The sequence below is a fragment of the Coregonus lavaretus genome (assembly GCF_964263955.1).
Source record: "Coregonus lavaretus genome assembly, chromosome: 33".
Lineage (NCBI taxonomy): Eukaryota > Metazoa > Chordata > Actinopteri > Salmoniformes > Salmonidae > Coregonus > Coregonus lavaretus.
The window spans coordinates 9,229,757-9,254,021 of NC_140020.1; the positions used below are offsets into that span (position 1 = coordinate 9,229,757).

Consider the following 24,265-nt stretch of genomic DNA (forward strand, 5'->3'; position numbering starts at 1 on the left):
CGGCGGGGGAGCGTCTGTTCTACCTCCGACAGGGGATGAGGAGCGCACAGGACTTTGCCTTGGAGTTCCGGACCCTAGCGGCTGACGCAGGGTGGAATGAGCGGGCCCATATCGACCATTTCCGCTGCAGCCTCCGGGAGGACGTCCAGCGAGAGTTGGCGTGCAGGGACACGTCGTTGACGTTCGACCAGCTGGTCGACATGGCCATCCGGCTGGATACCCTGCTCGCCACCCGTGGGCGTCCCGGAGGGGGGGGTCTGCCCATTCCACTCTCCAGCACCTCTGAGCCTAGCCCGATGGAGCTCGGAGGTGCTGGCGCTAGGGAACGCAGGAGGAGGAGCCCGAGGGGACCCGGCCCTTGCACCAACTGTGGTCGTGGAGGGCACACTGCGGCTAGGTGCTGGGGCGGGTCCTCCAGGGGAGGAGATGGCAGGTCTAGCATTGGGGGGGGGGTCTTCAATATCTCGTGGAGTGGGAGGGGTACGGTCCGGAGGAGCGGTGCTGGGTGCCAAGGAGGGACGTGCTAGACCAGTCCCTACTGACCGATTTCCATCGGGGTCATCCTGCGCGCCCTGCTCCGCGTCGTCCGGGTCGTCCTCGAGCTCCGGGTCGGCGCACGGCTGGAGCCGCGCGTCAAGGGGGGGGTACTGTCACGGTTTCGGCCGAGGCTGCTCCTCTTCCTTGTTCGGGCGGACTTCGGCGGTCGTCGTCTCCGGAGTACTAGCTGCCACCGTTCGATGTTTTTTGTTCTTTTGGTTTTGTCTGTGCATAACACCTGTCCCTTATTTGTGTCTTGATTATTCTCCTTATTTAGTTGGTTTGTTTGGGGCAGGTGTTATGCGTGATTGTTATTGTCAGTTTGCCTCCGAGTAGTTCTCTCTCTCGTTTATTTAGTAATTTCGAGAGTTCGCACTGCGTGCGCCTTTTCTTGTTTTTCCGCACTGTGTGTTGTGCGTAATTGTTCGTGCCGCCCGGTTGGGTTGGCGACTCATTTTCCCGTGTTGGGATATATATATACTAAAGTCCGTTGAAGAACCTCCTTGTCCCTGCGCTTGATTCCTGCACTACATCCACACTCAACACTCTGACAACGTGGGCTGAGTGAAACCAACAGTATGCCAGAACTTCAGATTGAACTAGATCACTTCTTAACACTTAACAGGATGTCGTAAATCTATTGACCTAGTTTAGAGGGGAAAGGGCTCTAACAGTCTGTCTGAACATAGTTGGGCAAGACGTGTCATGTTAGTGGCCCGGGCTATCTCCAAGTGCCAAACAGACGTTTATACTGTTTTTACAGGATGGCAAAGACCCATAAAAAGGTAACGTTAGAAAACATGTCATTTTTTAACAGTTGCCTCCCTGCATTGACCTCCATGTCCTCAGTCTTCCTCGACTTGAGCGTAGACAAGCTTTCAGTCTAAGAATATCATTATAATCTGAACAAACAGTATTAGGGTTGCGAAATTCCAGCAACTTCCTGGAATCTTCTGTATAAAAAGTATTGATGTTGTTATTCTGCAGACCAAATGCTACTGGAGGTGCTGCTTTCCTTCAAAGGTCGATCAAGCCATGACAAGGTCAGCTACAGCATATGGAATGATTAGAGAACATATTAACAAATCGTTCTCAGCTAAGTATGGTTTTGAGCTAATGTTTTCCAGCATGGTTGCCTTAGGGCATTTTATTGACATGTAATTCACCAGAGATCCACAGCAAGTGCTGGCAGGCTTTGTGCTGCAACTCAATTATCCCTTAAATCCATTAGCTCAAAAAAGCAGTGCAGACATACAACCACAAGATGTAGAATTGACCAATCCAAGCCAGAGACGATGGTAGATTTGCAAAATTCTGGCAACTTTCACAAAATGCACAGGTTATCCAGAAATCCTGGTTGGATTATTATTCCCTCCTGATTCCTGGAATCCTCAAACCTGGAATACCTGGGACTTTTTTGGGAAAATACCAGATTTTTCTAATCCAAGACAATGGTATCTCAGACTCACGTGGTGGGCTGGGTCAGGAAGGAGTTCTTATGGAGTCTGTAGGCTGTGTAGCTGTTGAAGGAGCCAGGTTCCATAGACACTCCCTTGATATAGCCATAGGTCTTCTCTGTCAGGTTGAACGCCTCCAGCATTCTGAAACCTAGAGCACAAGGTAAATAAGTCTTATTAAGTTCCAGGAGGTTCTATGAAGTTAAAGGAAGTTATAAGATGTTCTAGAAAGTTATAGGAAGTTCTAAGAAGTTCTAGAAAGTTCTAATAAGTTCTAGGAAGTTCTAAGACGTTGTAAGAAGTTCTAGAAATTCCTCATATACAATAATGAGGAAATAATGCATGCTGTTTCTGCAGTTGGTTCTAATTTGGGATGCACATAATTAATAATCTGAGCATACTTACCAGGTGATGTGAATCCGTTCAGGTAGATCAGGGGACAAGCTGTGAAGATAATATCAAAGATTAGCAACAGTTTCATTTGTTTCTAGAGTTTATTTTCATGGGAGATAAATGAATCGCTAACTGATAAATACTTTAAGTGTTATCCAACAAAAATAAAGACCTAAAAAGCTTACATGATGTTGCTGTTTCGCAAATGAAGGTCACAAGGTTGTCTTGGATAGTTGCAAAAGCATCAAAGTCGTCCACAATGAAGATGTGTCTGTCACTTGGCTTGCTACCAATGTTCTGCAGCTCAGCATAATCCACATCGGCAACACCAACCACAAACACACTGTAACCTGGAGGGGGAACACATTCACACACTCAGATAACCAACTATGTGTATTGGTGATTCTAATAAATTACAGATTGTGGATACTTCAATGACAACATAAATAACACAAGCGTTGTGGTTGATGGTTTGACTGGAAGATTCCTGTTTAGCAAACTCAGTAACCCTTACCAGCATGCTGCAGTGCGGCAGCGTTTCTCTTAACTTCATCCTGAGAACGACCGTCTGTGACAGCTACCACGACCTTGGGGACATTCCTCCTCATTCCATTTTCGGACGTGAATACCTTCTCCTTGACATGCTTCAGAGCAACACCTGATCAAGAACAAAGATAGGTCGATGAAAATTATAATTGAATTAGTCTGATATCAGATAACATTGAATAGACAACTATGTCTAATCAGTGGATGGATCTATAAAGAATAAGCATGTTTGGCTTGCATCCAATGAAACGTTAGCCTGAATGCCAGTCTGTTTGTGCTATAATGCCAACTCCTTGTCACTCATTGTCATGCCAGTGACACTAATGGATTTGTTAAGAGCAGAAACAGATCTGGGACCAGGCTCATGAAATGTGTTGGTGTCCATTGTAACGTTTACAACCTGAGACTAGTTGGTGGGTGCTGGGTTTGGGAAGAGGCTCACCGGTCTTAGTGTTTCCTCCTCTGTACTGAATGAGTTGTAGAGCAGCGAGAGCGCTGCCCTTGTCCGAGTAAGTGTTCAGCCTGAACTCTGTCTTTGCTTCGTCGCTGTACTGAACGAACGACACCTGTTTCCAAAGTAAACAGACATGAGCATTACGAGGAGTTGTAGTATGATGTCATAGCGTACCTGGTATTCTATGTAGTATGTTATGCTAAAACTATCAGCTATCACCAAGTTGACTAACAATTATAGTCTTACAACATGCTTTTACCACGATTTACAGCTCTATTTACAGCACTACACACCTGCATTCCCGTCGATCCGATGACGTCGAAGGCTCCAATCATGCTGAAGACGAACTGCACCACTTTCCGGAAGCTCTGTTCTCCGATACTCCACGAGCCGTCGATAAGGAACACCACATCTGCCTTGGCACCTTTGCACACTGAGGCAGAAGAAAAACAACTCAATGAACTGCACTAGATAGATTCCATGGCAGGCCTCAGACTCTGGGCTGCCTGCAACACCAGGACCGATAACAGAGAACGGCATCATAATTAGAGTCGACAACCTCGAAAATAAAAATGTCTGCAGGAATCTGAAAAACAAAACCATCAAGGAAAACAATGACATAATGAAGCTGTACATAGCAATTATTGGTTTAATTGATCATACGTTCCTGAAAAAAAGGAACACAACCAGAAACATTTGGTCACCATAAGGGCTGGAAATGAACTGCTCTTTAATGGCTTTCTCGCTTAGTACAAAAAAAGGAGTTGGCAAAACACAAGATACTGTCTGCCTGATGTGGTACAGCACATTTCTTTATCTATCGCAATCCCCATCCTCCAAGTCTGAGTCCATAAACAAGTTTTACACAATACCTTATCAAACAAACAGCTTCTTTGGATACCTATTTCTTTAAAGCTGATACCTGGTTTGGGGCTCAAATATTCCATAGCATTGGTGGATGTAGTGCTGTGTGGTTCTGTGTGGTTCAGCATGGTTCTGTGTGGTTCTGTGTGGTTCAGTATGGTTCTGTGTGGTTCTGTGTGGTTCAGTATGGTTCTGTGTTGTTCTGTGTGGTTCAGTGTGGTTCTGTGTGGTTCTGTGTGGTTCAGTATGGTTCTGTGTGGTTCTGTGTGGTTCCGTGTGGTTCTGTGTGGTTCTGTGTGGTTCTGTGTGGTTCTGTGTGGTCGGTCCTGTGTCATTATGGATGTGGTGGATATGGTGCCATTTCTGCTTACCTGCCCATGCAGGGGGGATGGTAGGAGGTGGTGGAGGAGTGGGGGGTAGTGTTGGCGCTTCAGTAGGCTTGACCACTTTAACAAAGAGACAACAAAGTATAAGTAAACATAAACAAAAATGGACAATTCACAAAACACCACTTAAAGTAACGTTTTGAAGACTCAAGATACTCACAGGTTCTCTCCTTGGTGCTGACTCCGGGGCCCTCCAGGTTAGGGGTCTGAACAAACACGGTGGCACTGTAGAGAGCGTCCGGGGAGAGACCCTCGAAGCAGTACTGGCTCTGAGCTGCAGTGATGGTGATCTCCTGCTGACCTTTACTGGAGGCTAGACAGAGACAACACAAAGAGAAATATGAGACATGTTGAGAAGAGAAACATGTTGACATGTGTTGACTGCCGAGGCTGCTGCCTGAAACGTTGCTCCTCATAAAAATCACAGGTCTTCTCTGAGTACGCAAACAAGAGTTAATGGCATTCAGCTGGGGCTATTTGACAGTTCTGCGGTTAAACAATAATGTCAAAATACATGTAATATCTGTGTTATCACTCTACAAATTCAATATGAATTGTTTTGGGGAAAATGCAGAAAGATTTTCTAAATGTTGTGTTTTTGGTCTAATGAACCATGAGACCAAGACAATGGCCTTTTAAACTGTAATTATCCCCTCATTCACCTCTCCTAGGCTGACCCTTTCTGCTGAAGGCTCCCATAGGCATTGCTTAGTCATTTTTGGTCAGAGACGTGTGCCATGATCCTCGCTCCTCTACCACTGTTTGCATTCCACTTCAGACAAACTATTGCTGACTTGGAAGCTCTGTCTATATCTGATGCATCTTTAAAAGGTTGCTAGTTTCTCAAAACCTGGGGACTGTTTACCTTCGGGGACTGTTTACCTTCGGGGAGTGCTTTCTGCAGCAGCTGTCTTTCTCACACAAGCAAAGCCTGCTTTAGTTTGGAAATGTGCCTTGGGTAATGACTACCATGTCAATATTGAAATCCTTGCGATACTGCTTCATGTTTTTAACAGTTTATACCCCGGGTCTATGTGTGAATATGAAACTGATTGATTCAAAGGCAGACAGAAGTTAAAATGAAGTAATCTTTTCAGACAGAGACACAATTAAAACTTGGTTGTCGTATGCTTTCAGAAAACGCCACATCATGCATTCTCCTTTGAGGGATAAACACAGGGGAGGGCTAAGCATAAACAGTCGTGTGAATGTCTAGACTCAGTCTCAACACGCAGCACAGTGCCATTCCAATGTTCTGAACACAGAGGAGGGTGTGGCTCTGATCCGTGGAGGATCTATAGCATCTCTGGCTAGTGACTGACTAACATCAACCACATCATGTGTTGATGTCCCTTCAACATTCTCCTTTGTGGCTCCAGATTTTTAAATAAGGGAAGCATATACTCAATTGTAATGCAGCAATTTTTCAGGGTAGAAAAAGTATCTCATCTATCCAAGCTTAAAGGTGCAATCTGCTTCTAATGGTTGGCTGAAACAAGAACTCAGGATTGTGGCTTTAAGATTGAGACTTACGGTCCAGAGGGTTGAGCTTGATCCTGTAGGAAGTGGCAGCCCTGTGAGGACTCCACTTGATGCAGAACTTGTCGAAGCCAACATTGTAGGTCTCGATGTTGGTGACGTTCAGGTAGACTGTGGAGCAGAACACAAGAAGAATAGTCTCAGAGTGACTTCAAGACTGAGGCTACAGTGGACCCTGGTCAAAAGTACTCCACTATGTAGGGAATAGGGTGCCATTTGGGACTAAGCATGTATTCAGGTTAACATTGATGTTCAAACAAGGTGATATTTCTGTTATTCAAATACATACGTGTTGTTCCCTGTCCTTCGAGGGCCCCACTCATGCCAGCGCCATACTGGGAAAACACTTTGACATCGTAGGTGGTGCCAGGGAGCAGGTTCTGGAGGGTGTATGAGGTCACGTCACCCACGAACACATCCAAGCTCTTACTCTGATCTTCTTCTGCAGGCAAAACACAACACAATCTCTACTTTAACAACAGCAAAAGTACAACACAAACTCTACTCATAAAGGGAGGAGAGGAGAGGAGAGGAGAGGAGAGGAGAGGAGAGGAGAGGAGAGGAGAGGAGAGGAGAGGAGAGGAGAGGAGAGGAGAGGAGAGGAGAGGAGAGGAGAGGTATGCTCTAAACCTGAAATCATCTCACTTGAAATGTAAAGGTGTGGCATGCAAATTATTCTGCATCATTACTTATTAATTGTTGTCAATAAACTTTTTGTACTAGAAAGTGTGGTTGGTTGATATGGACAATGAAATATAAAACCCTGCATGACAAAACATGATATTGAGAAGTCCTGTAACTCAGGGTGTTATGGGTCCCTTCTCATGACTGCACAGACGTGGCCCAGAGTCTGATGTCATCTCACCCGCAGGAGTGTAGACCAGCTTGTATCCGAGCACCGGAGACGGCGAGGGGTCCCAGGCCACACGGAAGCGGGTGTACCACTCGTCCGAGATGCGCAGACTCAAGGGCTCCAGCAGGCCGACTATAACAGAGGCACAGCACCAGCAGAGAGAGCAGACACATGTCAACATTCAATCAGTCACGGCCAATACTCCCAACAACAAGTGAGGCCATGACCCCACTTCCAGGCTAGCTAGCCCCCAGTGCCGTATCTCACCACATTACCATTACATAGCCTGGGCTCCAAGTCTACAGCAGCCACTGTTGTTTTTCCTCCTCCTCTGTTTACGAAGACTATTATGAGTGGGGGGGGGGGGGGTAGATCAGCTTTAATATTGCAGATAGATTGTAACTTCCATCAATGTAATTGTCTGCATCACTTCCAATCCCCCATATTTGTTTTCTCTCGCATATACAGTGAGGGAAAAAAGTATTTGATCCCCTGCTGATTTTGTACGTTTGCCCACTGACAAAGAAATGATCAGTCTATAATTTTAATGGTAGGTTTATTTGAACAGTGAGAGACAGAATAACAACAAAAAAATCCAGAAAAACGCATGTCAAAAATGTTATAAATTAATTTGCATTTTAATGAGGGAAATAAGTATTTGAACCCCTCTCAATCAGAAAGATTTCAGGCTCCCAGGTGTCTTTTTATACAGGTAACGAGCTGAGATTAGGAGCACACTCTTAAAGGGAGTGCTCCTAATCTCAGTTTGTTACCTGTATAAAAGACACCTGTCCACAGAAGCAATCAATCAATCAGATTCCAAACTCTCCACCATGGCCAAGACCAAAGAGCTCTCCAAGGATGTCAGGGACAAGATTGTAGACCTACACAAGGCTGGAATGGGCTACAAGACCATCGCCAAGCAGCTTGGTGAGAAGGTGACAACAGTTGGTGCGATTATTCGCAAATGGAAGAAACACAAAAGAACTGTCAATCTCCCTCGACCTGGGGCTCCATGCAAGATCTCACCTCGTGGAGTTGCAATGATCATGAGAACGGTGAGGAATCAGCCCAGAACTACACGGGAGGATCTTGTCAATGATCGCAAGGCAGCTTGGACCATAGTCACCAAGAAAACAATTGGTAACACACTATGCCGTGAAGGACTGAAATCCTGGAGCGCCCGCAAGGTCCCCCTGCTCAAGAAAGCACATATACAGGCCCGTCTGAAGTTTGCCAATGAACATCTGAATGATTCAGAGGAGAACTGGGTGAAAGTGTTGTGGTCAGATGAGACCAAAATCGAGCTCTTTGGCATTAACTCAACTAGCCGTGTTTGGAGGAGGAGGAATGCTGCCTATGACCCCAAGAACACCATCCCCACCGTCAAACATGGAGGTGGAAACATTATGCTTTGGGGGTGTTTTTCTGCTAAGGGGACAGGACAACTTCACCGCATCAAAGGGACGATGGACGGGGCCATGTACCGTCAAATCTTGGGTGAGAACCTCCTTCCCTCAGCCAGGGCATTGAAAATGGATCGTGGATGGGTATTCCAGCATGACAATGACCCAAAACACACGGCCAAGGCAACAAAGGAGTGGCTCAAGAAGAAGCACATTAAGGTCCTGGAGTGGCCTAGCCAGTCTCCAGACCTTAATCCCATAGAAAATCTGTGGAGGGAGCTGAAGGTTCGAGTTGCCAAACGTCAGCCTCGAAACCTTAATGACTTGGAGAAGATCAGCAAAGAGGAGTGGAAAAAAATCCCTCCTGAGATGTCTGCAAACCTGGTGGCCAACTACAAGAAACGTCTGACCTCTGTGATTGCCAACAAGGGTTTTGCCACCAAGTACTAAGTCATGTTTTGCAGAGGGGTCAAATACTTATTTCCCTCATTAAAATGCAAATCAATATATAAAATTTTTGACCTACATTTTTCTGGATTTTTTAGTTGTTATTCTGTTTCTCACTATTCAAATAAACCTACCATTAAAATTATAGACTGATCATGTCTTTGTCAGTGGGCAAATGGACAAAATCAGCAGGGGATCAAATACTTTTTTCCCTCACTGTATATATATATATATATATATATATATATATATATATATATATATATATATATATATATTATATATATTTATACATACACATATACAGTGGGGAAAAAAAGTATTTAGTCAGCCACCAATTGTGCAAGTTCTCCCACTTAAAAAGATGAGAGAGGCCTGTAATTTTCATCATAGGTACACGTCAACTATGACAGACAAATTGAGAAAAAAAAATCCAGAAAATCACATTGTAGGATTTTTAATGCATTTATTTGCAAATTATGGTGGAAAATAAGTATTTGGTCACCTACAAACAATCAAGATTTCTGGCTCTCACAGACCTGTAACTTCTTCTTTAAGAGGCTCCTCTGTCCTCCACTCGTTACCTGTATTAATGGCACCTGTTTGAACTTGTTATCAGTATAAAAGACACCTGTCCACAACCTCAAACAGTCACACTCCAAACTCCACTATGGCCAAGACCAAAGAGCTGTCAAAGGACACCAGAAACAAAATGGTAGACCTGCACCAGGCTGGGAAGACTGAATCTGCAATAGGTAAGCAGCTTGGTTTGAAGAAATCAACTGTGGGAGCAATTATTAGGAAATGGAAGACATACAAGACCACTGATAATCTCCCTCGATCTGGGGCTCCACGCAAGATCTCACCCCGTGGGGTCAAAATGATCACAAGAACGGTGAGCAAAAATCCCAGAACCACACGGGGGGACCTAGTGAATGACCTGCAGAGAGCTGGGACCAAAGTAACAAAGCCTACCATCAGTAACACACTACGCCGCCAGGGACTCAAATACTGCAGTGGCAGACGTGTCCCCCTGCTTAAGCCAGTACGTGTCCAGGCCCGTCTGAAGTTTGCTAGAGTGCATTTGGATGATCCAGAAGAGGATTGGGAGAATGTCATATGGTCAGATGAAACCAAAATAGAACTTTTTGGTAAAAACTCAACTCGTCGTGTTTGGAGGACAAAGAATGCTGAGTTGCATCCAAAGAACACCATTCCTACTGTGAAGCATGTGGGTGGAAACATCATGCTTTGGGGCTGTTTTTCTGCAAAGGGACCAGGACGACTGATCCGTGTAAAGGAAAGAATGAATGGGGCCATGTATCGTGAGATTTTGAGTGAAAACCTCCTTCCATCAGCAAGGGCATTGAAGATGAAACGTGGCTGGGTCTTTCAGCATGACAATGATCCCAAACACACCGCCCGGGCAACGAAGGAGTGGCTTCGTAAGAAGCATTTCAAGGTCCTGGAGTGGCCTAGCCAGTCTCCAGATCTCAACCCCATAGAAAATCTTTGGAGGGAGTTGAAAGTCCGTGTTGCCCAGCGACAGCCCCAAAACATCACTGCTCTAGAGGAGATCTGCATGGAGGAATGGGCCAAAATACCAGCAACAGTGTGTGAAAACCTTGTGAAGACTTACAGAAAACGTTTGACCTGTGTCATTGCCAACAAAGGGTATATAACAAAGTATTGAGAAACTTTTGTTATTGACCAAATACTTATTTTCCACCATAATTTGCAAATAAATTCATTAAAAATCCTACAATGTGATTTTCTGGATTTTTTTTTCTCATTTTGTCTGTCATAGTTGACGTGTACCTATGATGCAAATTACAGGCCTCTCTCATCTTTTTAAGTGGGAGAACTTGCACAATTGGTGGCTGACTAAATACTTTTTTTCCCCACTGTATACATATATATACGCATATACATATATACATACATATCCTTTAAAATATATATATTTCCCTTTATTACTTTCCAACCCCACCATTCCTTCCCTAATTGGAGTAAACTAGTGAACAACAACGCTTAGGCCTCTACTTCATGCTTATACATACTATATACATTTTATGGACACAGTCAATAATTATATTTTGTTTGTTTTTACTCCTGAACTTCCTCCGATCATTTTCATGATGTCCATCTGGTATGCTTCTATATGTCATATCTTTCTAACTGTGCTCTTTCACAAAAGCTAACAATATATAACCTATATACTTATTATGGACACAGCATGTCTTACATTAGTTATCTTGTTGTTATTAGTTGTTGTTATTGGTCCCATCCTTCAGCTCCATTCAACACCTCCCATCTATCTCTTAACCATCCATATTGGATTTCTATTTGCCATATATTTTTCAACTGTACTGTGATGTTTTACAAAAGTTCTGAACCTTTCTATTCTCATTGTTTCTACAGTTTGTGAATTGAAAATAAACATTTTTGCTAAAAGTATTATTATATTATTGATCGATTGACTATGACTTTTCAGATCATCTGCAGGGTCAGCTCCATGCAAATATTGCAATCCTTCAGCCATTCTTGGACCTGTGTCCAGAAACAAGCTTCAAATGGACAGTACCAAAACAAATGATCTAATGATTCTGTCTCTTCACAGCCAAATCTGCAGAGCTGGGAAGATTGTATCCCCCATACAAATAACATTCTATTGGTAGCAAGAATTTTATATAATCATTTAAATTGAAAAATTCAAAGTTTTGAATCCGGCGTCGTTTTGCGTATCAGTTCATAAACACTATGCCATGGAATCGGTACATCAAAAATCTCTTCCCAACTATTTTGCAATCTATATGGGACGGCTGTCAATCTTTTGGTCCTTAAATGAAACTGGTAAACTTTTTTATTTATCACAATTTTCTTTAACCAATTATGTTCTTTAATGCAAGGCCGACAGACAAGTTCCTTACTTTTTCCTCCTTCCACTTTCCTCTTCCATTTTTGTGGTAATGCTGCAATTATTTGGTTGTAATTTTGGGTAGAGCAGACATTTCCATATGTTTTTGTTAGCTGCATGTGCGACATAACTCCACCATTCCTAACGATAATATAATTTATGAAGATTATACCTTTTTTAAACATTTTCTCAAAGAATAACGTTTTTTTATCAATTAGTATATTTGAGTTTAACCACAATATTTGTTGCAATATTTGTTCTGTCATTTCTGGAGGATTAAATTGAAATTGCAACCAACTTTCTATGGCTTGTTTTAGAAATAGTGATTTTTTGGGATATTATTTCCTTTTCAAATACCTGAAAGTGAGTTTCATGGTCTTGCTGAGGGAGCTTAACTGGGTAGTGGGTAGGTTGGTTTGCGTGGGTGGTGACAACCCATTGAAGCGAGGCCCATCCACAGTGGTGCTTCTGTTCAAGCCAAGACATAAAGTTTCTATTGTTTGTGTAACTCGGGGCTTATGTTCACCAGTCGTTGAGCTTTCCTAGTTGCCTCTACTGTGTATTCCCAATCTTACGAACTCTTCAAACTGATTTTTTTTGGGAATCGGTTGGATATAGCATGGCTCTTGTAAGTATTTTCCACTCCTGTGCATAGTTCTCACTCCCAGCTCAGCTCATCAGGCTTGGAAATTCTGTCCAGCTAGCTGGACCGTCATGTGTACAGTATACTAGACTGAACACTTCCCGAACACTTTTCCTAACTGCGTTACCTGTGCGTCCGGGCCCGTTCAGAGATGGCCCTGCTCCATCAGCATAGATGGCTTCCACAGTAATGCTGTAGGGAGTGTCAGGAAGCAGGTTCTGCAGGATGGCATTGTTTCTGTTGCCAGGAACAACTGTCTGTGAGGAAAAGTACCACAGAGAACTCAGTTAGTTCATTTTAAAAAATGGCTTCACAACACACACAAAGGATCATAATTATGGAATGACTTATGGAAGCTAAGTGTTAATTCTAGGCTAACTCCTACATCACTGCAGCAGAGGTAAAAGAAGGCTATTAATGAAAGTTCCTTGTCCTCTTGGAACACTGGAGGATTAGCTCTAGTGACTTTTCATTTATAACTCAGTGCTAAAGGACTCATTCATTTTTCTCTCGTATAGAAGCATTTGTTATGTCACACAACGGCTGCCTTACTAGGGAATAATGATGCAGTGCTGCTATGCTGCCCTAAAGTGCTCCAGCTCTGTGTGTAAAGTCATTAATAATCCAAGGTAATGTAACAAAATGTTTCCAGTGATAATGTTGATCTAACTGAGCCTTTAATTCGTCTTATTAATCAGCAGTTATTTGCTGACACTGAAGTATGACTTTGTAGGCCTACAGTGCTTTGGCAGTAGTAACACATTGAACAGTAAGTGTGGAGGAGTGTATTTGATTTGCCACTCAGCCAAATATAATATATATATATAATTATAATATAAAAAGAGACATGTTTAGGTCATGAACTCACTCGTCTCTCGAGTCAACCTCAAAGTTCCCTGCTACGTGAAAGTCTGTCGAGAGACACTATGGATGCGTACCAAATGGCACCCTATTCCCTATATAGTGCACTCCTTTGGACCAGAGCCCTGTGGGTGCCATTTGGGATCCAACCTATGAACTCACAAACTCAGTGATGGGGTCTCCTGTGGTGGGGGCGTAGGCGATCTTGTATTGCTGCACCAGGCCCTCCGCGTGGTCCCAGACGATGGTAAGAGTATTGGTGGTGGCATCAAACACCCGCAGGTTCCTAGGTCCAACACGGGGTACTGCAACAGCAACAATACTGGGTTACACTCAAACACATGTACCTAGCAACGCTGCACACCCCATGATCCTCAAAAAGCCACTGTACATATCTACCACAATTACCTCATACCCCAGCACATCGACTAGGTACTGGTACCCCATGTATATAGCGAACGTATCTTTACTCATTGTGTATTTCAAATCAAATAAAATAAAATTTTATTTGTCACATGCGCCGAATACAACAGGTGTAGACCTTACCGTGAAATGCTTACTTACAAGCCCTTAACCAACAATTTTTTGGGCCGTCCTCTGACACGCCTAGTATATAGGTCCTGGATGGCAGGAAGCTTGGCCCCAGTGATGTACTGGGCTGTACGCACTACCCTCTGTAACGCCTTAAGGTCGGATGCCGAGCAGTTGCCATACCAGGCGGTGATGCAACCAGTCAGGATGCTCTCGATGGTGCAGCTGTATAACTTTTTGAGGATCTGGGGACCCATGCCAAATCTTTTCAGTCTCCTGAGGAGGAAATCTCGTTGTCGTGCCCTCTTCACGACTTTCTTGGTGTGTTTGGACCATGATAGTTTGTTGGTGATGTGGACACCAAGGAACTTGAAACTCTCGACCCGCTCCACTACAGCCACGTCGATGTGAATGGGGGCGTGTTCAGCCCTCCTTTTCCTGTAGTTTACGATCATCTCATTTGTCTTGCTCACGTTGAGGGAGAGGTTGTTGTCCTGGCACCACACTGCCAGGTCTCTGACCTCCTCCCTATAGGCTGTCTCGTCGTTGTCGGTGATCAGGCCTACCACCGTTGTTTCGTCAGCAAACTTAATGATGGTGTTGGAGTCGTGCTTGGCCATGCAGTCCTGGGTGAACAGGGCGTACAGAAGGGGACTAAGCACGCACCCCTGAGGGGCCTCCGTGTTGAGAATCAGCATGGCAGATGTGTTGTTGCCTACCCTTACCACCTGGGGGCGGCCCGTCAGGAAGTCCAGGATCCAGTTGCAAAGGGATATGTTCAGTCCCAGGGTCCTTAGCTTAGTAATGAGCTTTCTGGGCACTATGGTGTTGAACGCTGAGCTGTAGTCAATGAACAGCATTCTCACATAGGTGTTCCTTTTGTCCAGGTGGGAAAGGGCAGTGTGGAGTGCGATTGAGATTGCGTAATCTGTGGATCTGTTGGGGTGGTATGTGAATTGGAGTGGGTCTAGGGTTTCCGGGATGATGGTTTTGATGTGAGCCATGACCAGCCTTTCAAAGCACTTCATGGCTACCGACATGGGTGCTACGGGGCGGTAGTCATTTAGGCAGGTTACCTTTGCTTTCTTGGGCACAGGGACTATGATGGTCTGCTTGAAACATGTAGGTATTATAGACTCGGTCAGGGAGAGGTTGAAAATGTCAGTGAAGACACTTTTCAGTTGGTCCACGCATGCTCTGAGTACACATCCTGGTAATCCGTCTGGCCCCGCGGCCTTGTGAATGTTGACCTGTTTAAAGGTCTTGCTCATATCGGCTACAGAGAGCGTGATCACACAGTCATCCGGAACAGCTGGTGCACTCATGCATGCTTCAGTGTTGCTTGCCTCGAAGCGAGCATAAAAGGCATTTATCCCGTCTGGTAGGCTCGCGTTACTGGGCAGCAGGGAATGCAAATAGTCTGCATAGCCATTTGATTGATTAGCTGTTCAGGAGTCTTATAGTATAAGCAAGTATGTGTGGAAGCATGAGTAACACTCATGTAACACTCATGAGTCGAGAGTATCAATGTAAACAAGAGTTGCATGAGTAAGTAGTATCAATGTAAACAGGAGTCGCATGAGTCAGTAGTATCAATGTAAACAAGAGTCGCATGAGTCAGTAGTATCAGTGTAAACAACAAAGTCAGATTGATTTGATTCAAGTCTTACATGTTTTGCCGTCTCCCTTCACTGGTGGGCTCTCCCCGTCCGCATACAGAGCCAGGACGCTGATCGAGTACGGCGTGTCGGGAATGAGCGAATCCAGGAACGCGTTGTTGATGTTTCCCGGGACCAGGACCTTTGGAGAGGTCATGAGACATAAATCACAATGATGGCTTCCCAGAGAGGAAGATTGGTTTGCATCCCAAATGGAACCCTATTCCCTATTTAGAGCACTACGTTTGGCCATGGCCCATAGGGCTCTGGTCAAACATAGTATTGGGAGTCATTTGGGATGCACCCTTGAAGAAGGATTCTTATTAAAATGACCTTTTTCATGCATTACATACTGTTCTGGCACTGCTAACGTACATAATGAGCTCACTGTTAATCCCTGCTAGTGTCTTCTTGGAGGGAGCCTAGTGCCAAAGGTTAACATGAAGTACTAACAAAGCCCTGAAGAGGTTTAAAATGCTAAGAAGTGATTGATAAACAAATTAGTGTATTGAAGCATCCATCGTCCAGTAAATGCAAAGACGTAACCAACACCATGAGACCAGTGCTCTGTCATTGGACAGGCCTCAATGTGCATCTATCTCACCCCTGTTTCTAACAACAGTGGAGCCCAGTCTCGTCATATCACCAGGGTCATCACTGTCACTACCCAGCACATTATCTATTAGCTTGTCTGGGGGATGGCCATTACATCACGCTAAACACAGCTGCTCTTTAAAGTAGTCTACCTTCATCTAAAGCTTATCTGAGGATTAAACTGAAAATCTCCTAGTTGAAAGAGTGATGAACAAGACATGCAGGTAGCTGAGGTATATGCTAATGTATATTTTCTGTGAAAACCACTCAATGGAGCCTGATTGAGAATAGACAAGAGGTTAGCTGAGCTGGCGAATGCTTTGGTAAAAAAAACCTGTCTCTTAGCATGAGGCATTTTTAAGGCCTACTGCTGCATCAAAGAACATTCTAATAAAAACAGCCTCATTATCCTCCAACCAAGGCCTTATGCCCTCCAAAACTTCAAACGTAAGAATGTTCATCTATGTCTATCGCAGATGTGCATGTGCACATTTTCCGAACTCCTAGTGGTACAGTAAAAGCTGTTTGTAGGCCAATTAGCTCTATCTTTCTCCTGTAATCCAAGATATGTGCATCGCATCAGTGCATAAAATCAATGCTGATAGACAGAGAATTAAAAGCCCAAAAGTCTGGATTTCCCCATTAGCCTAATGAACACCAACCTCATTACTAAGGGAATGCCATCTGTGAGGCTTCTACACAGACTTCCTAACAAACTCTTCGAGAGAGGGTTTTCGATATATTCATCAAACGTAGAGCCCAGCAACCCTACTCTACACTTTTATTGCTTAAGTGGACTTTCCCTTTCCCTCTGAGTGGTCTGAGCAGGGACAGTGAACGTGCCTCCCCTCTTAATATAATGACAGGCTCTGGTTAAAAGTGGAGAGAGATCGTTTTTATGTCCCAAATGGCACCCTATTCCCTATATAGTGCACTACTTTTCACCAGAGTCCTATGGGTCCTGGTCAAAAGTAGGGCACTACATAGGGAATATGGTGCTATTTGGGATGCAGCTAGTGAACTTACTGTCTCAGCGGGTCTGTCTCCAGACAGAGGTGCATAGACGATGCGGTACTGCTGCACCTGGCCAGAGGCGGGCTCCCAGCGCACGTTCAGGCTGTTGGTGGTGGGGTTGTAGACCTGGATGTTCTTAGGAGGGGTTCGTGGAACTGGGGGTCAAAGAGGGTAAGAGAAAGTCAAAAGTGGAGAGGGCAATTATATATACACCAATTGCTATGTTGACTTAACAACCTAACAACAACCTCATAAACACAAAACAACAACTCTGATTTTACTCTACAAACAACAACTCTGATTTTAATCTACAAACAACAATTCTGATTTTACTCTACAAACAACAACTCTGATTTTACTCTACAATGCCTTACTTAGAAAGCTTGTCCATTCAAAGACAACTAGCTAAGTAAAGATACCACAGAAAAATGTGAGAATGAATAGACTGCTACGTTTCAAACAGGACGTAGTTCAGTAAAAGCATGGAGGGAGGGGGGACTCAAATACTGAGGGAAGCAGTCTCCAGTAACCAAATGATTTTATAGTGTCTATGTGAAGAGAATGTACAGAGAAGTAGCATAGTTTGGGTTTATGCAAAAGGCTCTTAACTTCCCTTTTAAACTAAAACAGATGTGCATATTCCTCTGGCATTCAGCACGTTAGCCCAATAAAGCTTAGATGCAGTAGGTAGACTCCTTATTCATAAGTAAAAACATTCCAAGTAGAACCTGTTCATCCAACAGCGAGGTTCATTCTATACTAAACACATGCATATGGTGTGTTTAGGAAGATTAGTCTGTCAAACATACAGTATCTTCCCATTTGGCCGGGCATCAGATATGAATCAACAATCATAAATGATGATGGCGCCGGAGAAGATGGCTGCCGTTTTACAGCCCTCTAACCAATTGTACTATTATGTGTGTTTTTTCGCGTTATTTGTAATTTATTCTGTACATAATGTTTCTGCCATCGTCTCTTATAACCAAAAAGAGTTTCTGGATCTCAGGACAGCGATTACTCACCTCGTATTGGACGAAGATTTTTTATTCAACGAGGCGGCCGCAAAGGATATCCTACAGACACCCGACAAGGACCAAATCCCCATCATTCGCAAGAGAAAGAGACGGAGATATCGTGGACGTAGGTCGGGGTGCCTCGTAAGGATCTGACGGCGTGCGAGTAAACTGCCTCTTCCATCAATCCTATTAGCCAATCTTCAATCATTGGAAAATAAATTAGATGACCTACGATTACGCTTATCCTACCAACGGGACATAAAAAACTGTAATATCTTATGTTTCACTGAGTCGTGGCTGAACGACGACATGGACAACATACAGCTAGCGGGCTATACGCTACATCGGCAGGATAGAACGGCTGACTCCGGTAAGACAAGGGGTGGCGGTCTGTGTATATTTGTAAACAACAGCTGGTGCACAAAATCAAATCCTAAGGAAGTCTCGAGGTTTTGCTCGCCTGAGGTAGAGTACCTTATGATAAGCTGTAGACCACACTATTTACCAAGAGAGTTTTTAACTATATTTTTCATAGCTGTCTATTTACCACCACAAACCAATGCTGGCATTAAGATTGCACTCAATGAGCTTTATAAGGCCATAACTAAACAGGAAAACGCTCATCCAGAGGCAGCGCTCCTAGTGGCTGGGGACTTTAAAGCAGGGAAACTTAAATCCGTTCTACAGTGGGGAAAAAAGTATATAGTCAGCCACCAATTGTGCAAGTTCTCCCACTTAAAAAGATGAGAGAGGCCTGTAATTTTCATCATAGGTACACGTCAACTATGACAGACAAATTGAGAGAAAAAAATTCCAGAAAATCACATTGTAGGATTTTTAATGAATTTATTTGCAAATTATGGTGGAAAATAAATATTTGGTCACCTACAAACAAGCAAGATTTCTGGCTCTCACAGACCTGTAACTTCTTCTTTAAGAGGCTCCTCTGTCCTCCACTCGTTACCTGTATTAATGGCACCTGTTTGAACTTTTTATCAGTATAAAAAACACATATCCACAACCTCAAACAGTCACACTCCAAACTCCACTATGGCCAAGACCAAAGAGCTGTCAAAGGACACCAGAAACAAAATTGTAGACCTGCACCAGGCTGGGAAGACTGAATCTGCAATAGGTAAGCAGCTTGGTTTGAAGAAATCAACTGTGGGAACAATTATTAGGAAATGGAAGACATACAAGGCCACTGATAATCTCCCTCGATCTGGGGCTCCACGCAAGATCTCACCCCGTGGGGTCAAAATGATCACAAGAACGGTGAGCAAAAATCCCAGAACCACACGGGGGGACCTAGTGAATGACCTGCAGAGAGCTGGGACCAAAGTAACAAAGCCTACCATCAGTAACACACTACGCCGCCAGGGACTCAAATCCTGCAGTGCAAGATGTGTCCCCCTGCTTAAGCCAGTACATGTCCAGGCCCGTCTGAAGTTTGCTAGAGTGCATTTGGATGATCCAGAAGAGGATTGGGAGAATGTCATATGGTCAGATGAAACCAAAATATAACTTTTTGGTAAAAACTCAACTCGTCGTGTTTGGAGGACAAAGAATGCTGAGTTGCATCCAAAGAACACCATACCTACTGTGAAGCATGGGGGTGGAAACATCATTCTTTGGGGCTGTTTTTCTGCAAAGGGACCAGGACGACTGATCCGTGTAAAGGAAAGAATGAATGGGGCCATGTATCGTGAGATTTTGAGTGAAAACCTCCTTCCATCAGCAAGGGCATTGAAGATGAAACGTGGCTGGGTCTTTCAGCATGACAATGGTCCCAAACACACCGCCCGGGCAATGAAGGAGTGGCTTCGTAAGAAGCATTTCAAGGACCTGGAGTGGCCTAGCCAGTCTCCAGATCACAACCCCATAGAAAATCTTTGGATGGAGTTGAAAGTCTGTGTTGCCCAGCGACAGCCCCAAAACATCACTGCTCTAGAGGAGATCTGCATTGAGGAATGGGCCAAAATACCAGCAACAGTGTGTGAAAACCTTGTGAAGACTTACAGAAAACGTTTGACCTGTGTCATTGCCAACAAAGGGTATATAACAAATATTGAGAAACTTTTGTTATTGACCAAATACTTATTTTCCAACATAATTTGCAAATAAATTCATTAAAAATTCTACAATGTGATTTTCTGGATTTTTTTTCTCATTTTGTCTGTCATAGTTGACGTGTACGTATGATGAAAATTACAGGCCTCTCTCATCTTTTTAAGTGGGAGAACTTGCACAATTGGTGGCTGACTAAATACTTTTTTTCCCCACTGTACCTCATTTCTACAAGCATGTTAAATGTGCAATCAGAGGAAAAACAACTCTAGACCACCTTTACTCCACACACAGAGACGCATACAAAGCTCTCCCTCGCCCTCCATTTGGCAAATCTGTCCATAACTCTATCCTCCTTATTCCTGCTTATAAGCAAAAAATAAAACAGGAAGCACCAGTGACTCGGTTAATAAAAAAGTGGTCAGATGACGCAGATGCTAAGCTACAGGACTGTTTTGCTACCACAGACTGGAACATGTTCCGGGATTCTTCAGATAGCATTGAGGAGTACACCACATCAGTCACTGGCTTCATCAATAAGTGCATCGATGACGTCGTCCCCACTGTGACCGTACGTACATACCCCAACCAGATGCCATGGATTACAGGCAACATCCGCACTGAGCTAAAGGGTAGAGCTGCCGCTTTCAAGGAGCGGGACTCTAACCCGGATGCTTCTAAGAAATCCTGCTATGCCCTCCGACAAACCATCAACCAGGCAAAGAGTCAATACAGGACTAAGATTGAATCGTACTACACCGGCTCTGACGCTCGTCAGATGTGGCAGGGTTTGAAAACTATTACAGACTACAAAGGGAAGCACAGCCGCGAGCTGCCCAGTGACACAAGCCTACCAGACGAGCTAAACCACTTCTATGCTCACTTCGAGGCAAGCAACACTGAAGCATGCATGAGAGCACCAGCTGTTCCGGATGACTATGTGATCACGCTCTCCGTAGCCGATGTGAGTAAGACTTTTAAGCAGGTCAACATTCACAAGGCCGCAGGGCCAGACGGATTACCAGGACGTGTACTCCAAGCATGTGCAGACCAACTAGCAAGTGTCTTCACCGACATTTTCAACATGTCCCTGACTGAGTCTGTAATAACAACATGTTTCATGCAGACCACCATAGTCCCCGTGCCCAAGGACACTAAGATAACCTGCCTAAATGACTACCGACCCGTAGCACTGACGTCTGTAGCCATGAAGTGCTTTGAAAGGCTGGTCATGGCTCACATCAACACCATTATCCCAGAAACCCTAGACCCACTCCAATTTGCATACTGCCCCAACAGATCCACAGATGATGCAATCTCTATTGCACTCCACACTGCCCTTTCCCACCTGGACAAGAGGAACACCTACGTGAGAATGCTATTCATTGACTACAGCTCAGTGTTCAACACCATAGTGCCCTCAAAGCTCATCACTAAGCTAAGGATCCTGGGACTAAACACCTCCCTCTGCAACTGGATCCTGGACTTCCTGACGGGCCACCCCCAGGTGGTAAGGGTAGGTAACAACACATCTCACAAGCGGTACCAGAGCGCCAAGTCTAGGTCCAAAAGGCTTCTCAACAGCTTCTACCCCCAAGCCATAAGCCAGGGTTGTGGGTTCGATAAAATAATGTATGTGCTAACTGTAAGTCGCTCTGGATAAGAGCGTCTGCTAAATGACTAAAATGTAAATGTAAATAAGACTCCTGAACAGCTAATCATGGCTACCCGGACTATTTGCACCTCCACCCCATCTTTTTACGCTGCTGCTACTCTGTTTTTATTTATGCATAGTCACTTTAACTCTACCCACATGTACATATTACCTCAACTAGCCGGTGCCACCGCACATTGACTCTGCACAGGTACCCCCCTGTATATAGCCTCCCTACTTTATTTCTCAACACTTTTTTGTTGTTGTTGTTTTATTTTTGTTGTCATTTTCATTGTTGGTTAAGGGCTGTAAGAAAGCATTTCACGGTAATGTCTACACCTGTTGTATTCGGCGCATGTGGCAAATAAAATTTGATTTGATTTTAAATCTGTGTCTCTGAAACTGACAAGGACTTAGCGAGTATAAAAAGAATGCTTGACTCCCATTGGACGTTTTCGTATTAGCTTTGCACAATCAACGGAGTCTCTGGAACCCCCTGTGGAATCATTATGCACCATATGCTCTGTAATACTGATATGCTCCACTAGAATCACAGCTTTCCAATTCACTTCTCTGGGGTGGATTTCTGCTGACTGCACATGGCAAACCATTTGAGCAGAAACAAAATCGATGCACACAGCAGGGTATAAAAACACAGACACAGGCAGGGCAACCCAACCAGCAATTATTATTATTATTATTATTGTTATTATTATGGTGAGATAAACTACCCCTTTGTTCCATCTAAAAGTTATGGGGGAAGGGGGTTGTGCAAATGCTATCTGGTTCAGAGATTTGAATACAGAATGTTCGATTTGCACTCAGTTTTGTTAAACGTTGACCTTACATTTACATTTACATCATTTAGCAGACGCTCTTATCCAGAGCGACTTACAAATTGGTGCATTCAACTTATGATAGCCAGTGGGACAACCACCTTTTTTTTATTTTTATATATATATATATATATTTTTTTTAATGGGGGGTGGGGGAATTACTTTATACTTTTCCAGGTATTCCTTAAAGAGGTAGGGTTTCAAGTGTCTCCGGAAGGTGGTCAGTGACTCCGCTGTCCTGGCGTCGTGGGGGAGCTTGTTCCACCATTGGGGTGCCAGAGCAGCGAATAGCTTTGACTGGGCTGAGCGGGAACTGTGCTTCCGTAGAGGTAGGGGAGCTATCAGGCCAAAGGTGGATGAACGTAGTGCCCTCGTTTGGGTGTAGGGTCTGATCAGAGCCTGAAGGTAAGGAGGTGCCGTTCCCCTCACAGCTCCGTAGGCAAGCACCATGGTCTTGTAGTAGATGCGAGCCTCAACTGGAAGGCAGTGGAGTGTGCGGAGGAGCGGGGTGACATGAGAGAACTTGGGAAGGTTGAACACCAGACGGGCTGCAGCGTTCTGGATAAGTTGTAGGGGTTTAATGGCACAGGCAGGGAGCCCAGCCAACAGCGAGTTGCAGTAATCCAAGCGGGAGCCTGGATTAGGACCTGTGCCTCTTTCTTACAGCCCTTAATAACAATGTTTCCCTATGAGGGTATGTATTATCCTGAGACCTATCTACCGGTATCTTGATATCTGAGTTCAAACTTTGGAAAAACCGAACAGGCTCCAAATTTGAGATGCCACTGAATCAAACCAACTGAAAAGAGCACGTCTTTATCCCGATGAAAACAAAATGGATGATTGGAATTTCGTTTGTTGATAACTTACGTGTCTTTCCAGTCTCTGACTGGCGCAGGCCCTCTCCCTCGGGGTAGACGGGGACCACGGTGACGGTGTACGGCGTGTCTGAGAGAAGGTTCCTCAGGATGGTATTGGTGGTGCCACCAGACACTTGCTCCTGTTCACAGAGAGGTGTTTTTGAGTTGCATCAGTGTTTATACCATAGATTGGATGAATCCTATGGCATCCATATTAGGAAGTCGTCAGACTTTAGGTATATAAATTCATTTTTATTTTTAAAAAAGTATTTATAATTTTTGTACTTTTTCTCCCCAATTTCATGATTATGATCTTGTCTCATCGCTGCAAATCCCCAATGGGCTCAGGAAAGGCGAAGGTCGAGTCATGCGTCCTCCGAGACATGACCCGCCAAGCCGCGCTTTTTAACACCCACTCCCTTAACCTGGAAGCCAGCTACAGGTATATAAATTCCTAATATGGATGCCGTAGTCGACTCAAATCTGATTGGTCAAGAGATTCCCTGTGCAGCATCAGAAGTTAAGGCATGGATAGTTGGTGGTCTTACCATGTCCTCGGCTCCGCCAGAGGCAGGGACGTAGAAGAGGCGGTACTGGCGCACGTTGCCCTCCGCTGGCTCCCAGCGCACCTTGAGGGAGCTAGTAGAGGGGTCGGTGACCTGCAGGTTCTTCACCCCGCCCAACGCCTCTGACAAGACACAAAACAAAAAGTTTAGCATCAAATCACTT

The 24,265-nt window shown here is 44.3% G+C and overlaps 1 protein-coding gene across 1 annotated transcript in view; it reads right to left on the reverse strand.

Moving 5' to 3' along the window:
- Positions 1-24,265, reverse strand: part of col12a1b (collagen, type XII, alpha 1b) — a gene marked incomplete at its 5' end in the record, with an annotated part of 114,163 nt that overhangs the window by 21,680 nt on the left and 68,218 nt on the right. Inside the window, 17 exons of the mRNA XM_084150766.1 lie at positions 2,007-2,145; positions 2,400-2,438; positions 2,573-2,737; positions 2,902-3,045; positions 3,376-3,499; positions 3,681-3,820; positions 4,623-4,697; positions 4,798-4,950; positions 6,171-6,287; positions 6,466-6,618; positions 7,042-7,161; positions 12,570-12,699; positions 13,466-13,608; positions 15,505-15,634; positions 17,113-17,255; positions 23,547-23,676; positions 24,085-24,224. Coding sequence (XP_084006892.1) covers positions 2,007-2,145; positions 2,400-2,438; positions 2,573-2,737; positions 2,902-3,045; positions 3,376-3,499; positions 3,681-3,820; positions 4,623-4,697; positions 4,798-4,950; positions 6,171-6,287; positions 6,466-6,618; positions 7,042-7,161; positions 12,570-12,699; positions 13,466-13,608; positions 15,505-15,634; positions 17,113-17,255; positions 23,547-23,676; positions 24,085-24,224 — 2,185 coding nt within the window. The remainder of the gene's footprint in view (positions 1-2,006; positions 2,146-2,399; positions 2,439-2,572; positions 2,738-2,901; positions 3,046-3,375; positions 3,500-3,680; positions 3,821-4,622; positions 4,698-4,797; positions 4,951-6,170; positions 6,288-6,465; positions 6,619-7,041; positions 7,162-12,569; positions 12,700-13,465; positions 13,609-15,504; positions 15,635-17,112; positions 17,256-23,546; positions 23,677-24,084; positions 24,225-24,265) is intronic.